The sequence below is a fragment of the Ursus arctos genome, unplaced genomic scaffold, assembly GCF_023065955.2.
Source record: "Ursus arctos isolate Adak ecotype North America unplaced genomic scaffold, UrsArc2.0 scaffold_12, whole genome shotgun sequence".
In the NCBI taxonomy this organism is placed as follows: Eukaryota; Metazoa; Chordata; class Mammalia; order Carnivora; family Ursidae; genus Ursus; species Ursus arctos.
The window spans coordinates 68,154,790-68,174,139 of record NW_026622786.1 but is presented as its reverse complement, the minus strand read 5'-3'; the positions used below and the strand labels follow the sequence as shown (position 1 = coordinate 68,174,139).

The 19,350-nt window shown below is 41.2% G+C and overlaps 1 protein-coding gene across 2 annotated transcripts in view; it reads left to right on the top strand.

Annotated features, from left to right (window-relative positions):
- Nucleotides 1–3,865: 3,865 nt before the first annotated feature.
- Nucleotides 3,866–19,350, top strand: part of CMPK1 (cytidine/uridine monophosphate kinase 1) — a 34,122-nt gene continuing 18,637 nt past the window's right edge. Inside the window, exon 1 of one of the 2 annotated variants that reach the window (XM_026498156.4) lies at nt 3,866–4,124. In XM_026498156.4, the coding sequence (XP_026353941.1) occupies nt 3,954–4,124 (171 nt within the window). In that variant the 5' untranslated portion in view covers nt 3,866–3,953. Of the gene's footprint in view, nt 4,125–4,308; nt 4,415–19,350 lie in introns of those variants that run through there. The other variant, XM_026498157.3, reaches the window with a different exon arrangement.

The window sequence follows — 19,350 nt, the reverse complement described above, 5'->3', positions numbered from 1 at the left end:
TGGGGACAAATTAGGAGCAAGGTGTTAGAGTTAGACCTTTCACTGTGGACAAGTAGAGGGGTTAAATGTTAAAGCATCAGAGTAGCATGGTGTCTTTTATGAATCCTTGGCATGGCCGCATGGGACTGCCTGGTATGGTAACATAGGTGCTTTGGAAAAACTCCTCCATGTTAATCCTCTTTCTACTCATAGCACTACCCACACTGAACATTTTAGGTCACCAATGTGGGGCAAAGGGGGGAGGGGAGAAGGGAGGGCAGGGTTCCCACACTAAGCATTTCATGTTGTAAGCCGTTAAGTTTTGGGGTTGGTTTGTTATGTAGCAATAGATAACCAGTACAGGCCCCCAGAACTAACAAATAATAAATTGTTTTTTAGCCTAGCCTTGTTCTTCCTGGAAATAACTCCCTGGAAAACCCTTGGCAGGGATGGGTATATGAGTTTCACTTTTTTTTTTTTTAAAGATTTTATTTATTTATTTGACAGAGAGACAGCCAGCGAGAGAGGGAACACAGCAGGGGGAGTGGGAGAGGAAGAAGCAGGCTCCCAGCGGAGGAGCCTGATGTGGGGCTTGATCCCAGAACGCTGGGATCACGCCCTGAGCCGAAGGCAGACGCTTAAGGACTGCGCTACCCAGGCGCCCCATGAGTTTCACTTTTTGATATATTTCCACAGCAGTATTTTCCTTAGTTGTCTGCATGGTTGGCATAAAAGAGCTGGGCAAGATACAAGACAGTAGGTACTCAATCTACAGTGGTCAGAGCTCTCCAGAGAGACATAGAAAAGTCCCTGCACCTTGCTATATATAGATATACAATGAGATTTTGGATCCACACTCCGGTGTGGATACCTTATTCTGGTGGACTCCATCATGGGATCAAGAAAGACTACTTTTTGTCTATATGGTCTAAGGCCTTCACTAAAATCATGTGAATAGCTTCTTAATCCCCCTTTCCACAAACTTCATATCCTGAATATCTTTTAATTGCCAGAAGAGATACAGAAGACACTTAAGAGAACATGCACAAAGGAAAAAGAAGGCATATTTGCTTCAATGAGGCCTTTTTTATACTACTAGCTCTTAGTATTGTAACCAACTGTTCTTGTTTTCAGCTGACTGATGTCCTAGCTCCTCCTTCCCAGGGGTGCAGGGGGCTCAATAAACAAGCAAAACAAGGGATATTGTGAAGGAATGTAAGTTATTAATCATAAGATGTCTCTAGCTTTGATGATCTGAGATATTCCATTCCCTCTTCCATGGAAGGAAAAGGTAGAAATTATGGGAAGGAAGGAAGTAGGAACTGAAGAGAGAAGGGATAAGAGAGGCAAAGAAAGAGACCAGGGTGGGGAGAAGGACAGAAAAAGAGAAGTAGAAAGGGAAAATGGGAGGAAGTTAGAAACGGGAAAAGAAGGGGAGGAGAGATGGTATAAGTCAAAAAAAAAAAAAAGAGAGAGAGAGAGAGGAGGGAGGGAGAGAAGCTAGGATGAGATGGGGAGGAGGCTGGAAATACTGGGTAAGGAGAGAGGTAAGGAGTGGTAGAGGGGAAAGAGACTGAGGGTAGCCAGACGGAAGCTGGCTATACTACCCTCTTCCCCTCCTGTTTGCTATCATTTATCAAACTTCTTGTCCCTCTGTCTTCAACAACTTAGTTCCTCTTTTGTAGTTTTTCTCTTCACTCTAATGCTATCTTGTAAACTTCTTGGATGACAAATCTAACACCCTGGCCACTCAGTTCCAACCACAGGGCATGTTCTTGCCTCAGCCTTCTACTCCTGCAGTCTCACCCAGCTTGGGCTCACCCTGAATCTCAACAGCATCAGAAACTTACAATCTCTGGGGGCGCCTGGGTGGCGCAGTCGTTGGGCATCTGCCTTCAGCTCAGTTCTGGGATCCAGTCCCACATCGGGCTCCTCCGCTAGGAGCCTGCTTCTTCCTCTCCCACTCCCCCTACTTGTGTTCCCTCTCTCGCTGGCTGTCTCTCTCTGTCAAATAAATAAATAAAATATTTTAAAAAAAAAAGAAACTTACAATCTCTGAAATCTCAATTCCAAATATCCCACTCAGAACACTGGCATCTGTACTGACAGTTCATTTACTCAAATACCCAACCGCAGTCATTCTTCAACATCGATGCTTCTAATAACTTGGCCCCCTTCCTGGCTCTCTTCCACATCCCCACTGTCAGCCCTCATATGCCATCATTTGCTTTCTATATGGTTTTGATTCCGTATACATCATCGCAAACATTCTCGTGCAAACACCATGCTGGTCCTCTCTCCCTCTGTTGTACTTGCTTGGCAAAAATCCAACCCTGGGTGACATCAAGAATCTGTCTTCTCTCTGTCTGCACCCAAACAAACACCTTCAAATTTAAAATCCATGATCTCAAATACCAAGTGAGCTCTTAATATTGCTCAGAAGTCCTACTGATTATTTTTCTTTAGAAACTTTTCCAGTCTTAAAAAATGTCTATTTGATACCTTCTCTCTCAAAAATCCTACCACAAAATCTTTACCCTTAGCTGATACTGCCTTTTCTTTACTGAGAAAATACAATTTTCAGACAGGAACTCTTCCTACCTTCAAACTTTCCTGCAACTGTGCCCTTCTTGCAACTCTGATTGCAAATTAATGTCTTGGTCTCTTAAGACCTTTTTAAAAAAATATTTTTAAAGATTTATCGATCCACGGAAGAGAGAGGGAGAGAGTGTGTGTGCGTGGGGGGATGGGTGGGCAGAGGGAGAGGGAGAGAGAGAATCTCAAGCAGACTCCCCGCTCAATCCCACCAACCTGAGCCAAAATCAAGAGTCGGAAAGCTTAACCAATTGGGCTACCCAGTCACCCCTGTCTCTTAAAACCTTTTAAGTCATCTAAGGCCCTCCATTTGTCCCTTCGAGCCCATCTGATTTTTCTTCTCAAGGGGCTGCTTGTCTCCCTTTCTATCAAATCATTCCCAGGAGCTTAAATACAAGCTCTAGTACAGCACTGCCCAATAGAACTGATTGTAGTGGGTATGTTCTCTAGGAGCTGTCCAATACAATTGCCACTACCGCCTGTGACCACTGAGCACTTGAAATGTGTTAGTGTGACTGAAAAATTTAATTTTTATTTCTATTTAATGAGATTTTTCTCACATGCAGGCAGCAGAGAAATGGAGTTACAGTTAAAGGCTTCCCACTGCAATTAAAATGTAATACCAACTCCTTTCCATAACCAAAGCGCCTGAACGACCTGCCTGGGCCTACCTTTCCCACATTCCATTCTCTGCCTCATTCCCTTAGCTCTGGTCTCTCCGGCCTTTTCCAACACAGGCTGTTTTAGGGTTTTTTCACGCGCTTTTCTTTTTGCGGGACACTATCCTAGTCTTTACCTGCTTTTGCTCTTTCCTATTCCTATGTCTTGGCTTAAATGTCACCTCTTCAGAGGCTTTCTCTGCCTCCCTTCTACAAATCACATCCACCCCTTGTTATTTTTCCGCTCTTTTCCTCCAAAGCCTCTATCACTCTTCCTTCCTTCCTTCTTGTCTATCATCTCTTCTTACGTTGGCTTGTCCAGCTCGGATGCCTCCCCATTGGAATTTAAACTCTTCACGAGCAGACAATAGGTTTTCTCTCCCCCGCGTCGCGTTGCAGACGCCAGCACAGCCCTGTCACACAAGGCGTGCGATGAAGGCTCTGCCGCTGGACGAACTGCCAGCGGTGGGATGAATGAGCCGGCAGAGGGGCGGGGACGAGAACGCGCGCGGGCCCGCACCGGGGGGCGCCCAGGCGCAGCCTCTTAGGGAGCAGCGGAAGCCCCGCCCCTTCCGGCTGCGGCGCGGACACCTCGGCAGCCACGGCGGCGGGGCCGCGGCGGGCGCCGACTCGGCCCGCCCCCTTTCCCCCGCCCCGCCCCGCGCCGCCGCCGGCCGGGCTGCTGTCAGCTCTTCTTAGCGTCGGGCGGAGACGCTGTGTATGCTGAACCGCTGCGGCCGGAGGCTGCTGCACGTCCTGGGCCTTAGCTTCCCGCTGCTGACCCGCCGGCCGCTTTTCCTCTGCCCTCACCGCCTCATGAAACCGCTGGTCGTGTTCGTCCTCGGCGGTCCCGGCGCCGGCAAGGGGACCCAGTGCGCCCGCATCGTCGAGGTGAGGCCCGGGCAGCAGGCGCACTCCCTGGGCTTGACCGGACGCCGGGTTGGCCTGTCCCGCCGTGCGGGGCGGTCCGCGCCCCCCCCCCCCCCCGCCCCGGAGCCGCGGACTACGAGTCCCGGCGACCATTGCGGCGCCCGCGTGGCGGTAGTCGAGGGTCCTGAGGCGCGCAGCCTGTCGGGACTCGTAGTCCACGTCCGCCCGCCTCGGGGGCGCCCGTAATGGAGGGGGACCGCTTGGGGTCGCTTTGTTCCCGCGCACCTCTTTCCTTACAATTTGGGGATCAGGTTCGTCTCGAGAGTGGGCTGGGAGGGAGATCCGGGAAGATCAGCCTCGGGGGACCCCCGGCGCACCGAGGTCAGTGTGTCGCTGGTTGTGTGGTAGGTGAAGGCAGCAGGAGCGTGGGTTCAGGTTAGAGGCAGTGTGCACTCGCAGCTATCTGGAGGGGAGACCGGTTTATCCACTCCGCCCCTTCCCTCAAACCCTCCGTAAACACCAACGCCTCAGCTAACCTTACCCTGGTCTTAATCTTGGAAAAGAACCCCTGGGGACAGGGTGTTGCTTAAGGTATTCTGTGATCTGCCCGGAGCACTTCTGTGACCCTGTCAATGGCAGTACCAGCTCTGAGGCTCAGTCCGGATTCGTGTGGTCCAAAAGCTGAGGAGCAGAGTAGGAGTTCAAGCTTCAACCTCTGGTCCCGCTGCCAACTCACGCCTTGTCCATGGCCAAGTCACTTCCTCTCTCCGAGTCTCAGTTGCACTCTGGACCCTAAGAGCTCTGCACCCAGATTTAAACTCAATGTGAAATACCTCCCGACTCAAAAATTGTGTTACTTTTTTTGTTGTTGCTTCACATGTTAAGGTTACCGGTTCCGTTCTCTTTTCGAACAGGTAAACGTGGTTAGCTGCGGTGACACTGTGAGGAGAAAGGCTAATTGGAGAATCAGGGGAGTGAAGGAAAACAGGATATGATATATAGAAATGAGAGGCGACCAGTGGTGCTGTAAAACACCCAAACAATCCCTGTGAAACTCTGTGACCACAAAAGTTTTGACCCAGAACTTCTAAAATAATGCTCTCTGCTGTTCCAGGACGTGGCTTATATTAGCTTTGGACTTTCATTCCATTCCTATGTTCATACAATGCACTCCTGTCCTGTATTTTATTCTCTAAAGAGCATCCAAAGAAAGTCAAATAGTAACATCTACTTCATTACTGTTTTACAGCTGTCTTGATAATTACTGATCATTTTAAGGAATGAAAGTGGAACTAATTCAACCAAAAAAAAACCCCATAAATATTTTTCTTCTTATTTTTGTTGGTTCTTTTTAACTTTTTAAGATAAGTGGCAATTGAATGATGTCAGGTTTTGTTTTGTTTTATTTTTATTTATTTATTTTTAAATATTTTATTTATTTGACAGAGAGAGAGACAGCCAGCGAGAGAGGGAACACAAGCAGGGGGAGTGGGAGAGGAAGAAGCAGGCCTCCCAGCCAAGCAGGGAGGCAGTAGGGGAGCTCGATCCCGGCATTCTGGGATCACTCCCTGAGCCGAAGGCAGATGCTTAACAACTGAGGCACTCAGGCGCCCTTTGTTTGTTTGTTTGTTTGTTTGTTTGTTTTAAATATCTGAGATGACTCTTACATGTATATAGCATAATAGGGAAAGGAGAAAAGATTTTGGAGTCAAAGAGATACGGGTTCAAACCCTAACTCTGTCCTTTGTGTTTCTTTCCTTTTTTTTTTTTTAAGATTTTATTCATTTTGGGCACCTGGGTAGCTCAGTTGGTTAAGCCACTGTCTTTGACTCAGATCGTAATCCTGGAATCCCAGGGATGGAGTTCCGGAGTCCTGCTCCTTGCTCATCAGGGAGTCTGCTTCTTCCTCCGACTCGCCTCCCTCTCGTGCTCTCTCATTCTCTCTCTCAAATAAATAAATAAAATAAAATAAAAAGATTGTATTTATTTTTAAGTAATCTCTATGCCCACTGTGGCGCTTGAACTCACAACCTGGAGATCAAGAGTTGCATGCTCTACTGACTGAGCCAGCCAGGTGCCCCCCATTTACTGTTTGTTTAGACCCAGGGAAGTTGCTACTTTTATCTGGCCTTCCTCTGTGAAAAGAGAAATGATACCTATCTAGTGTGGTATTTGTGAGTATTAAATGAGGTAACATATCTGGCACACATAGATGCAGATAATTTTTTTCTCCATTTTATACTTCTTGTACTTAATTTATGAAGTTGGTTATTTCTACTTTAAAGTAGTATTACTTTAAAAATTGGTTTATGACTGCTGTATTTGAATGCATTTAAATATTTTGTTTCTGAATCATAATGTGGCTTTAAATATCCACACCCAAACTAATAATACTCAAATTACTCCACTGCTTTAAAAATAATCTACACATTCTGTAACTAGTATTTATTCTTTACTGTGTTCAGTAATGGCTGATAATGTTTTAAACCTGTTAATTATCAACTATAAGATTTCCATGATTAAATGTTTCATAATGTATTATTCTTTAGTATTTTGGCAATTATATGAGCTTAAATTGTTTTAAATTGTCATCTTTCATGAAAATAGTTGCTCTTGATTCCAGTTGCGATAATTGGGTTGATTTCTACAAATTCCAAATAGTTTATAATTTAGCAATTGCTGTCTCCTAGCTGACTAAATTAAACAATGGAATGTCTGTGAATAGTTAAGTCAGAGACTTTTTTCCCCCCCCTCATGAGTCTTCTGTATTTTGACTCATTTTTTAAATTTCATAAGCAAATATAAACTGAATCCTAAAAAATTGTAATTTTGAGGACTAAGTTTTTTTCTGTAGGGAAAAAGTTCTGTAACTAAAGGTTAAATTCCCTATCTATCATGCCAGTGCTAGTTTAGCTCACAGGGTACCTGAATTGTGACTGAAATACAATTTGGGGAGGTGGGGAATTACATGGATTTCCAACTCATGCTGCCAGAAGTACATATTTGGACCTGGCTATAGAATCTGAGAATATCTGGCCCTCCAATGTCCTGGGGCATTGCAGTTAGTGATGTGGATATAAGGGGAGGGAAGCTGGTTTGTATGTCTATATGTATTTATTTATTATCTATCTCTTTCTTTTCTCCCTTCCCTCCCTGCCTTCTTTTCTTCCTTGAGGTGAGTTGTACCTCTGCTGCTTACTCTCCCAGACCGTGAGGAAGAAAAGGCAGATCTGATACAGTGTCTTCTGAAAGTGTTCTGAACTGGGATGAGAGGATTTGAGGGAGATTTGGGTGTTGACTTTGCCCATTTATTTGTACTTGTCTTCCTCAGTTTTATTTTATTTTGTAACTAATTGTTTCTAAATCTGTGTCCTCTTGTACTCGATTTGTTTTTGAAAATTAGCGGTGTTCTAAGTCAGTGCAATCCTTCCAGAGTTAAGTGCTTAGAGTTATTGTGGAATAACTTGTTACTAAAGGATGATGGGCTTACTGTGTCATTTTTTTAATTTCTAAAATTAAGCTTTATTTATATTGTTTTGGCCCAAGAAAAATTTTGGTGCCATAACCTAAATTTGTCTTTCAAAATAATCACATTTTGCATGTGTTAGCTGGAAGGTTATTTAAACCTCCTCTCTCTCTCTCTCTTTTTTTTTAAGATTTTTTATTTATTCATTTGAGGCACAGAAATACAGAGAGAGAGCGCGCATGAGATGGGGAGAGGGAGAAGCAGACTCCTCGCTGAGCCCGGGGTCCGGGCTGGGGGAGGGGGGGAGCTGGATCGCAGGACCTGGAGATCATGACCTGAGCAGAAGGTAGGTGCTCAACCATCTGAGCCACCTAGGCGCCCCTTAAATCTCCTCTCTTTTAAAGATTTGCTTACATAAACAAATTATGCTAAATCTTATCTCAATGCCAAATTGCTTTCTTTAGTACCCCAAAAACATTCTTGTCATTTTCTGTGTCATAACTTTCTCCAGGGACTATATGGGTAATTCATACTTTGTATGGTCTCCCTACCTACTGTGCTTAGAAATTTTGGGATGATATTAACTTTAAGCATGTAGAAATCAGAAAGCTGATTTTATTTGTCTTTGTGTTTCTAGTGCTGTACATTGTGCCTGGCACATAGTAAGGGCTTAATAAGTATTTTTTGAATCAGTAGATTTCTTAGAAGACACTGGTTTGTCCTAAGATGTAAAAAGTTTTAAAATTTGGTCCCCAGGGGGCGCCCAAGTAGCAGTTAGCTCTCCCAATTTCAGGACAGAAATGCTTGAATGAGACCTAGCTCTGTCAGGCTCAGATTTCTTATGTAACACTTCTGCTTACTCTCAGTGAATAAATGGTATGGTTGTGAAAATCTGCTGAATATTCTGAAATATCCAAGCTCCTGATTACAAATCCCCAAAGCAGATTATGGCTCATAGAAGAAACTTGATAGAAAGATCCACTGAACATTAAGCTTGTTTAAGAATAGGCCTTTCTCTCCTTTTGGTGGGATAGGATAGAGTAAGAGATAGGTTTTTTAAATAATAGAAAGTTTAAATTATCTGTAAAAGAGATAGTCCACAGAATTCTTGACTTTTCTGATGTACCACCTTTCTTATTAAAGGTGGTTGTAACTTAGATTTTTTTTTTTTTTTTTTTTTTTGGTTAAGAACTTGTAGGAGAGGAGACTATATTGAGATACTACTATCATTACTTTTGAAAACGTCCTCTTTTTTTTTTTTACCTTTCTATTTTAAATTACAAAAGTAATACATACTTGGTTGAGAAATGTAAAATCCCCTCTAATTCTGATGTCTTTTGTATTAGCTGTCTAGTTTTAACTGCTTCACCATCTCTTTCTCAATATTCTTAGAAATAAAAATGCCAGTGTATATATGTATTTTTTACCTCCAGATGGGATTCGTCTATTTTCTACTGAATGTATCATGGATATCCTTTCAGGTCATTACGTATAGATTTAATTCATTCTTTTTTTTTTTTCTTTAAAGATTTTATTATTAGAGCATGAGAGAGAGAGAGAGAGAGAGAGAGAGAGAGAGAGAGCTCAAGCAGGGGGGAGGGGCAGAGGGAGAAGCAGACTTGCCGCTGAGCAGGGAACCCTACAAAGGACTCCATCCCAGGACCCTGAGATCATGACCTGAGCCGAAGGCAGACTCTTAACGGACTGAGCCACCCAGGCACCTGATTTAATTCATTCTTATTAGTAGCTGTAGAATATTCCATAATATTCATGTTCTATAGCATGGTTGTACCATTCCCCTATTGATGGACATTAAGGATAGTTTCCAGGAATTGTTTTGCTATTGTAAACTGTACTTCAGAAAACTTCCTTGTAAATAGACATTGCATATGGATACTGTTTTTGTAAATAAAGTCCCTAAAAGTAGGATTGTCGAGTCAGAGGATATGTGCATTTTTAAAAATTTTAATTGATAATTGTCAGAATACTTTTCAAAAACATTATACTTATTACATTTCTGTCAGCAGTGTATGGTTCTTTATTAGATAGCACGGGATGGTTATGAACTGCTTTAATTTTTGCAAACTTGTGAACCCCCTTTCTAAAGTTTTTCTGAGTAAACTCCTCATTTTTTCCAATAAGTCCATAAAGGTGAAAAAACATAATTTTAAAAATTTCCTTTGACTTGTCATTTATTCAGAAAACAGTTTTTTGAGAGCTAGGCACTGTGATTGTTGTTGAGCTGAATAAAGCACACATCCTGCTGCTGAAAGCTTTTAGTTAGTGTGGAGGTAAGGAAGTTTATCGGTGACTACTATAGAATAGAGTGGTAAGTCCTATGATAAAAATGTACTAAATATACCATTTAAATAAGGACATTTAAATTTCAGTCTAGTGGGTCAGGGAGGTCTTCCCAGGGTAGGTGGTGTGTCTGAACTCAGTTTTGAAGGACAGTAGGAAAGAAGCAGCTGGGAGATGTGGGGGAGTAGAGAACACTTAAAGCAGAGTTACCCTTGACGGGTAATTGGAGGTTTCATTTCTGAGAAAAGCCTAAGGAGAGTAAACCTATGTGAGATTGACCCAGAAAACACTTCCTGAATGCAGACTGTGTGCTTATCTGTGTATGCAGATAGAGGCAGGCTTCTACGGGCTTTCAATTTAGTAGGGATAGATACGCATTTAATAGAATTTTATGAGAAAAGATATGAAAAACTTTTGCAAATAGTCAAATTTAACATTACATTGTTTAAAAACTGTTTATCTTGTAGTTTTTGCCTTCTGAACTGTACTGTAATGCCTTCAAGGGTGGGGACCCTGTCTTTGACTCCTTCTCCTACTTGGTGTTTGAAATGCTTGCTTATCTTTCAGATCTTAGCTTACTACGGAAATTCCAGGACATTCTCAGTTCATGGTGCCCTAGTGTCTCAGTAATTTTTTCACAACTACTCTAGTCCAAAAGAAATATCTAAGTTATATTTGTTAAGTAATTAGATCTGAACAATACTTAGGTATTTTCAGAACAACTTGTGATCTTTGTTCACAGTTTCTGACTTAACACCTTCCCAAAACCCTTGGAATTTCCCTAGTGTTCAGAGTTACAAAAGTGTTTCTTGTTATGTTAATGAGGTGGGGTTTGGACCCCACATAAGGTGGGCGGGGTGCTGGTTGACCAGAAAACCAAATGTGTGAAGAGAGGGTTGGAACTTTCAGTCTCACTCCTCCCCCTCACCTGCTGGGAGGGGAGTGAACCTGGATATTTAACCAATGGCCAATGATTTAATCAATCATGACTATGTAATAAAGCTTCCAAAAATGAGGACGGGGTTCAGAGAGCTTCTGGGTTGGTGAACACGTGGAGACTCAGGGGGAGACACTTGTCTGGAGAGGCACGGAAGCTCTGTGCCCTGGTGCTATGCATGTATCTGGCTGTTCCTGAGTTACATCCTCTTTATAGTAAACCAATGATCTAGTAAGTAAAATGTTTCTCTGAGTTTTGTGAGCCATTCTAGCAAATTAATCAAATCCAAAGAGGGGGTCTTGGGGTCCTCTAATTTATAGTCATTTGGTCAGAAGTATAGGCAATACCTTGGATTTGGAACTGGGCTCTGAAGTGGTGGTGGGGGGGGGGCGTCTTGTAGGACTGAACCTTTAACCTGTGAAAGCTGACGATATCTCTGGGTAGATAGAATTGAGTTGAATTTTCGGACACTCTGCTGGTGTTCAAGAATTGTGTAAGGCAACCTGTCCCTCAAGTTAGAATTGGGTCCAGGAACCCCAAAGATTACCCCCCTTTAGACCATAAACTCCATATGGGTAGAACCTCAAATGTCTGATTTACTCTCATATCTTTAGTGCCCAGCACAACATCTGGCATAAACTGATGCTCACTGAACATTTAAATAGATTTTGAAGCCATTCAGACCTGGGTTCCTGCCTCTTGGTGAGTTACTGAAATTTTTGCTTTTTAGTTTCTTCCACTGAAAATTTGGAATATTAATTTACTTTTCATGGTGATTGTGAGGATTAACCAGAAGAACCTATGTAATAAAATGTCTGGCAGAGTGCCTAATATGTATTATTACTTCATATATGTTAGCACCCTCCTCTTTGCCTACTCTGTGCTTATCCATAAATAGTCAACGTAGGAAATGGTTTGAGCAGTGTAAGTAGCTATACTTTGGGTACGTTTGGTACAGGTAGCTAATTTCTTAGTCATTAGATGAAGAAAAATCGAACTGAAAGGATATGAATGAATGTCAAAGTGTCTGTGTATTGTCTATTAGGCACTATGTAGAGTTCAGATTCTAGAGTCAGACTGCCTGGGTTTGAATTTCATCCTAACACCTGTACGCGTGACCTCAGCCAAGTCATTTAATCTCTCTGTGCTTAAATTTCATCTGTAAAATGGGAATAATAATATATAGTATCTACCTCAAAGGGGTGGTGCGGAGATTAAGTGAACTAATATGTGTAGTTCTTAGAGCAGTGTCAGGCACGTGGTAAATCATACATAAGTGTTTTTATTAATATCATCATCTTTTTGTGTGTGAATTTTGTACACCCCCCTCCCGCATCTGCTTTCTTTGACTTGATTGAGATGCCTCCCCTCATTTACTCCCTCCTACTTTGGTTGCTATAGTCTGTTTTTAGTGTCTGCCCTAGAAATTTTAAGCATACGTGTTATTTAACTTAAGTCTAGTATTGATTAATATTTTTACTCTCCCCCCTCCTAATCAGTAGAAATACCTTAGTAGGCTTAACTCTAGGTTCATCCTATCTGTGTTCCAGGATTTAAATACTGTAGTGATTTCTTAAATCCCTGCAAATGATGTGTTAATGTTTTATAGCAATGATGTAATGTTTGTGTAGAATAACTCACATGTATACCAGTTTGTCTATTCACCATTTATTTTTGCACTTCAGAACTTCCTTCTTTTTTCCTTAACAAGTTTTTTTAATCAGTATGGGCTTGTGGTTAGGAATTGTTGCAGTTTTCTCTGCCTGGTGGGTTTTCTTTTCTAGTTGAGCCACGAAGAGTATCATCCTTTTGGGGTTCTGACTTTACATGGAGCTCTTTGATCTGATCTCCAGTCCTATTTAGGCCTCAGTCTTTGTCCCCTTTCCCCAGTCTGTGGGCCATTAAATCCCAGGTTCTAGCCATCAGAGATTTGGGGGTGGGGAAAGACCCCAGGGCAGCCACAACTCTAGCACACACTCACTCCAGATTTGTGCATCCTCGATTTAGCTAAATCTGAGTTACTTCTTTAATTTTCTGCCAGCTCAGTCATGCCTTGAAAAAGAATATATATACGGTGTGCCTGGCTGGCTTAGTTGGTAAAGCATGAGACTCTTGATCTCAGGGACATGAGTTTGAGCCCCACATTGGCTGTAGAGATTACTGAAGAAAATAAAGAAAAAATTTTATAAAAAATACTCCATTTGGGGTGCCTGGCTGGCTCAGTCGACTGGTGGAACATGTGACTCTTGATCTTGGGGTTGTGGGGTCAAGCCCCATGTTGGGTGTAGAGATTATTTTAAAATGAAATCTTAAAAAATACACACACACACACACACACACACACACACATATCCAACTACATGAATTTGCTATGCAGGGAGGAGCTTCTCTGAATGTATGTATATGTTCTACCCCCATGAAAATTAGATGCCTCGACCTAAGTCTTAGCTCAAAGCGCCTCTTCAACATCAGTTCTTTCCCTTATCCTTACTCTCTTTGAAATCTGCTTGATGTACACCCTTTGGGTTAAAGTTCCAGTGACAATAATGGGTTGATCTAAAGACCACATTCTAGTTAAGATGCTAATGGGGAGAGAACCTCAATCACTGAGGACCTCCCAAAGTTACATAGGAGTACAGTATTTTTTCTAACGCTTGTCCTGAGCACTTCAGAGAAGTTCTCTAGTAGTGGGACTTTTAGATCAGGTAAGAGAGAAAGGGTGGACATGGGTGATAACCGTCTTATTCTTCATGTCATGTTCGCCGAATCACACCTACTCTTGTTAACCTTAAAGCTAATACTTTTAGCCCAGTTGCCTATGAAAATGTATTTGCTCTAACATTTCTATTGCTTTAAACTGGCAAATCAAGAACATTTTTATAGACTAAATATGTGATAAGAGCACCTAGAATTTAATAGAGAACAGGTGCGAGTGGACATATTGTTTGCCAACAGTTTTATGCTGCCTGGTAAATAAACCTAACAAAACATTACTTTGGTAAAGGAAAAAGGACCGGTTGTTACCGACCATTCTCAGAAACTCACGTTGAGGGACTGGATCCCATCAGTCTTCTCCAGAAGACCCGTAAATTGGTTTCATTCATCATTAGGCTATATCTTATTTCAACAAACAATTAAATATGCTTAACTTGGGGCTATGCAAGAGACTGCTTCCCTGCCCACCATCCGTTTGGAACTTCCGTGATGTATTTGTCACTGGTGTGTGCCATTGGAAAGTATTATGTGTTTAATTTAACCGATAAGATTTCCCTTTATAATTATGTATGGTTTAGGTAGATAACATGAATTAATATTTTCTTGGTGTCTACAGGGAGTAGAGAGACAGCCCGGATGCTTTGATTATGTGATTGGGAATTGACTTAATGGTTAATACAGGTTTTTATATTGTGGGCAGTTTTATTTGCTACTTATTTAGTGATTATTGGGTGAGGGAGGTGGCAAGTGGAAATGGTAATGGTGTCAGAAGCGGTAGTGGTGTCATAAAGGCAAGACTGAAGCAAGGATGGTCACAATCTGGCTGGATGATAGATAGGCCAAATATGTCTGGCTCTTTGTGTGTGGATAAAGTTCTCCTCTCATCCCTATGCTAGGATACAACCCAATGATAAAGTACATCAACTTTGAATTCCCTTTTTAATTTCTACCAGTAGATTCTGTTATTCAAAGGCAGTAAGTATCTTGAAGGCAAAAAACTGTCTCCAGGTCTGTCACCTAGGAATTGCCCCAGATGCTTACTGTGGATTAATAGTCAGATTTGGGTTCAAGTGCTGGTTTCCTCTCCACTAACTGGCAGGTCGGTTTATCTCAGCGTGCCCTCTTATAAAAGGAGGGGTATAGAAGTAGGTGGTCTTGCCAGCCCTGAAACAAAGCTGTATCCCGAGACTTCAGTGTTAGATAGCGTGAAATCCAGTGTAGTCACACTCAGAGGCAAATCAGCCAGTCACTATGAATATGGATACCTTCTGTGCCATTCTGTGCTGTATGAATTGTGCTCAAGGAATTGTATTTAATAACTTCCCATGTATTTCATGTTTACATAGAGCTTCAGGCTGGTAACAAAGAATGTGTAAGGTGGGAAAAGGAGTAGCTTTCTGAAATAGAATTGTGCATGTATGTATTTTACACATTACAAATATGTAAGAATTGGGGTATTAGGACCAACTTTCTTTCTTACGATAGAGCATACAATTAGAAAGCACGTAGACTTTGAATTCAGACGTTGGTTTGACTCTCAGTCTACCACCTACAGCTGTATTTGCTAACTTGTCTGATTCTGTATCTTTGTTTGTAAAGCCATGATAATGCCAACCTCACTGGGCTGTTAGGAAGATGAAATGAGGTGATGATTCAACAATGTTCAGCACAGTACATGACACTGAGTGTGTAGGTGACATTTATCATTTTAGAAAAGACCTGTAGGAAAGAGATCAAAAAGTAATTTGGAAAAAAGTAGTTTTGGAAAGCATTATATTCTTATTGTTTGCTATAACATGGAAAGTGATTGCTCACACTGATCAGTTTATAAATTTTAGAAAATCTGGTATAGTATTTAGAGGCTATGGAATATGAAAGATCTTTGTACTTAGAGAAAGTATTTGGAGTTAGCTTACATTTAAAAATCCTAGAAAGGGTGAGTGGATTTAAGGAAGTTTATAGTATAAATATTATTTATATTCAAAATAGATTATTAGATGCCAAATGGAGCTAGTGACCTAATGATGGGTTAAGTGTCATAAGCTATTACTGTATATATACCTCAACTGTCCTGTTATTAAAGATGTACATACTTCTTATTTTGGTTACTTTTTTATTATGCAAGGAGTATAGAACATTACACAAAATTTAGAAAATACAGATACATAAAAATAAGAGTATAGGGGCTCCTGGGTGGCTCAGTCGGTTAAGCATCTGCCTTCGGCTCAAGTCATGATCTCAGGGTCCTGGGATCAAGCCCCACATTGGGCTCCCCACTTAGCGGACAGTCTGCTTGTCCCTCTCCCTCTGCCCCTCCCCTCACTCATGCTTTCTCCTCTCTCTCTCAAATAAATAAAATCTTAAAAAAAAAGAATATAAAAATTATCAGTAATCTTACCATCCAGAGAAAGCTACCATCAGTCACTATTTTCAGGCATCTTCTTCCAGACATTTTTTTTTAGTGGGCTCATGCTGTCTGGAAACCTGCTTTTTCACTTTTTTTTTTTTTAAAGATTTTATTTATTTATTTAACAGAGAGACAGCCTGCAAGAGAGGGAACACAGGCAGGGGGAATGGGAGAGGAAGAAGCAGGCTCCCAGCGGAGGAGCCTGATGTGGGGCTCAATCCCAGGACTCTGGGATTACGCCCTGAGCCGAAGGCAGATGCTTAACGAGTGAGCCAGCCAGGCGCCCCTGCTTTTTCACTTATAATATCGTCAACATATTACCATGTTAATAAATATACTTTTATCATATAATCTATATAACAATATACTGTATAGATTAGATACATTATATAATTAATACCCTGTTTTGGAAATTTTCTTGTTTATGATTTTTCAGGAATTGTATTTTTTTTTAAGTATTTATTTCAGAGAGAGAGGAGGGAAAGCATGCAAGCATGAGCGGGGCGTGGAGCAGGGGGCTGCCGGGCAGGGGGAGAAGCCAACTCCGGCTGAGCAGAGAGCCCGATGTGGGGCTTGATTCCAGGACCCCGGGATTATGACCTGAGCTGAAGGCAGACACCTAACCAACCGAGCCACCCAGGCACCCCTGTATTCTGTTTTTTTAAAAAATAACTTCATTGAGATATAACTTACATACGATTCACCCATTTGAAGTGTATAATTCAGTGGTTTTGATATTACATTGTTAATTTTTTTAAATTGTGGTAAAATACAACTAAGATTTCTCATTTTAACCGTCTTAAGTGTGCAGCTGAGTAGCGTTAATCGCATTCACCACGTTGTGCAGCCATCACCACTTTTCTAAAACTTCTTTGATACACAAGCAGAAATTGTGCCATATAGAGATAAGTCCCCATGCCTCCCTTCTCCCAGTCCCCGTTAACCTCTGATCTACTTTCTCCCTTTATGAATCTGCCTATGTTGCATCCTTCACACAAGTGGAATCACAGTATTTGTCTCGTTGTGTCTAGCTTATTTCACTTAGCATTACTGTTTTCAAGGTTCATACACATTAGCATGTGTCAGAACTTTTTTCTTTTTTATGGCTAATACTTCATAATATGTACATCACATTTTGTTTATCCATTTATCTGTTGTGGGACAGGGCTGCTTCCACCTTTTGGCTATTGTGAATAATGCTGCAATGAACATTGGCATACAAGCATCTGTTTGAGTCAGTTTTGAATTCTTTTGGTTGTATAGCTAGGAATATAATTGCTGGGTCATATGATAATTCTGTTTAACTTGTTGAGGAACTGCCAAACTGTTTTCTGCAGTGACTGTTACCATTTTACATTCCCATCAGCAATGTTTGAGCGTTCCAGCTTCTTCAGATCCTTACCAACACTTAATTTTCAGTTTACCATCCTAGTAGTGTGAAGTGGTATCTCATTGTGGTTTCAGTCTGCATTTCCCTAATGACTAGGATGAGCATCTTTCCTGCACTTGTTGGTCATTTGTGTAGCTTTGGAGAAATGTCTATTCAAGTCCTCGACCCATTTATTAATTGAGGTGGCTTTTTGTTATTCGGTTATAGGAGTTCTTTATTCTAGATATTAAGCCTTTGTCAGATAGACGAGGTGCAGACATTTTACATTTAAGCTTTTGAGGAACTGCTTGACTTTCTCAAAGTGGCTGCACTCTTTTACGTTCCTACCTACAGGGTATAAAGGTTCCAATTTCTTGATGTACTGGCTAACACTTCTTACCTGTTTTTTTCATTTGTTTGTTTTTTTAACAGCTATCCAGTGAATGGGAAGTGGTATCTTACTATGGTTTTGGTTTGCATTTCCCTAGTGACTAATGATATTGAGCAACTTTCCCATACTTACCAGGCATTTGTATACCTGCTTTGGGGACATGTATCCTTTGTCCTTTTTTTCTTTCTTTTCCCCGGAATATTGCATTTTACAAATTGTCTTTGTTTATGAATTGGATTATCTTTTTATTATTGAGTTACAAAGTTGTTTACGTATTTTAGATACAAGTCCCTTATCCAGATATATAATTTGCAAATATTTTCTCCCATCCCATGGGTCGTCTTTTCATTTTCTTGGTAGTACCCTTGGAAGCACAGTAGTTCTTAATTTTGATGAGGCCTTACATCTTGCACATTAGAACATAAGGTATGCGATCTATTGCCTATGATGCAGGGATTAAGAGATTGATACGTTTAAAACTAAAAAAGAGGACAGCTGGTAAGTGTATGTCTTGTACTTGGGACTAAGAGTAGGGGGTGGATGAGAGAGGCGGTAGTGGTGGATGGAAAGGAGGAGTGAGGGTAACAGATTCTTAGTGCTTACTTGACTGATTCTAGGGCATAATTGAGTCCAACCAAGTTAAGTCACACTAGTGGGGTGGGAGAGAGAAGTTGCCCATTTAACAGAATGGTTTCCAGTGTTCTTCCTGTTGTATAGTCATGGCAGGAAAGAAAATTTGCCATAAAATTTTCTATACGTTTATCACTTTTTCCCTTATAGGAAGAAATTAGGCTCTAATCAAGAACTGGGAGTCCCTTATATTCTCTGTTCCCCATTATAGAAATGGGTACAGTTACCTGTGGCCAACATTGAATTCCAAGCTGGGTTAGGATTTAATGGCTGTTTCATCAAAAATGTGTATTCTTAGACTTAAACTTTGATTGATTGATTGATTGATTGTTGATGCACAATGTTACATTCGTTTCAGGTGTACGTAGTGATTCAGGATCTCTGTAGGTTATGCTGTGCTCACCACAAGTGTAGCTACGATCTGTCACTATACAATATTATTATAGTGTTATTGACTACATTCCCTATACTGTATCTTCTATTATAACTTGCCCACCCCCCTCAGCAACCATCAGTTTATTCTCTGTATCTGTAGATTTGATTCTGCTTTTTGTTTGTTCATTTGTTTTGCCGACTTTAATTTTAGATTGAACAAAATGTAATGAAACTAAACTTTATACCCCCAAATTTTAAAAACATGTACTATCTTTCAAAACCAAATAAATAATGGTTTTGATATGCCTGGGTGGCTCAGTTGGTTAAGCGTCTGCCTTCGGCTCAGGTTGTGATCCAGGGATCCTGGGATCAAGTCCGGCATTGGACTCCTTGCTCCATGAGGAGTCTGCTTCTGCCTCTGCCTTCTGCTCCCCCTTCTTGTGCTCCCTCTCTCTCTCTCTTTCTCTCTGGCACATAAATAAATAAGTAAGTAAATAAATAAATAAAATCTTTGGGGAAAAAATGGTTTTGCTCATACTTTCTTCTATTAGCACAGGTTGGTGGACTAAAACGAAGACGATTCTTTGTTAAAGTTAAGCAAGATTAATTATGTCTAAAAAATCAATTGAGAGAGATTGCTTGGCACAGTAAAGTTC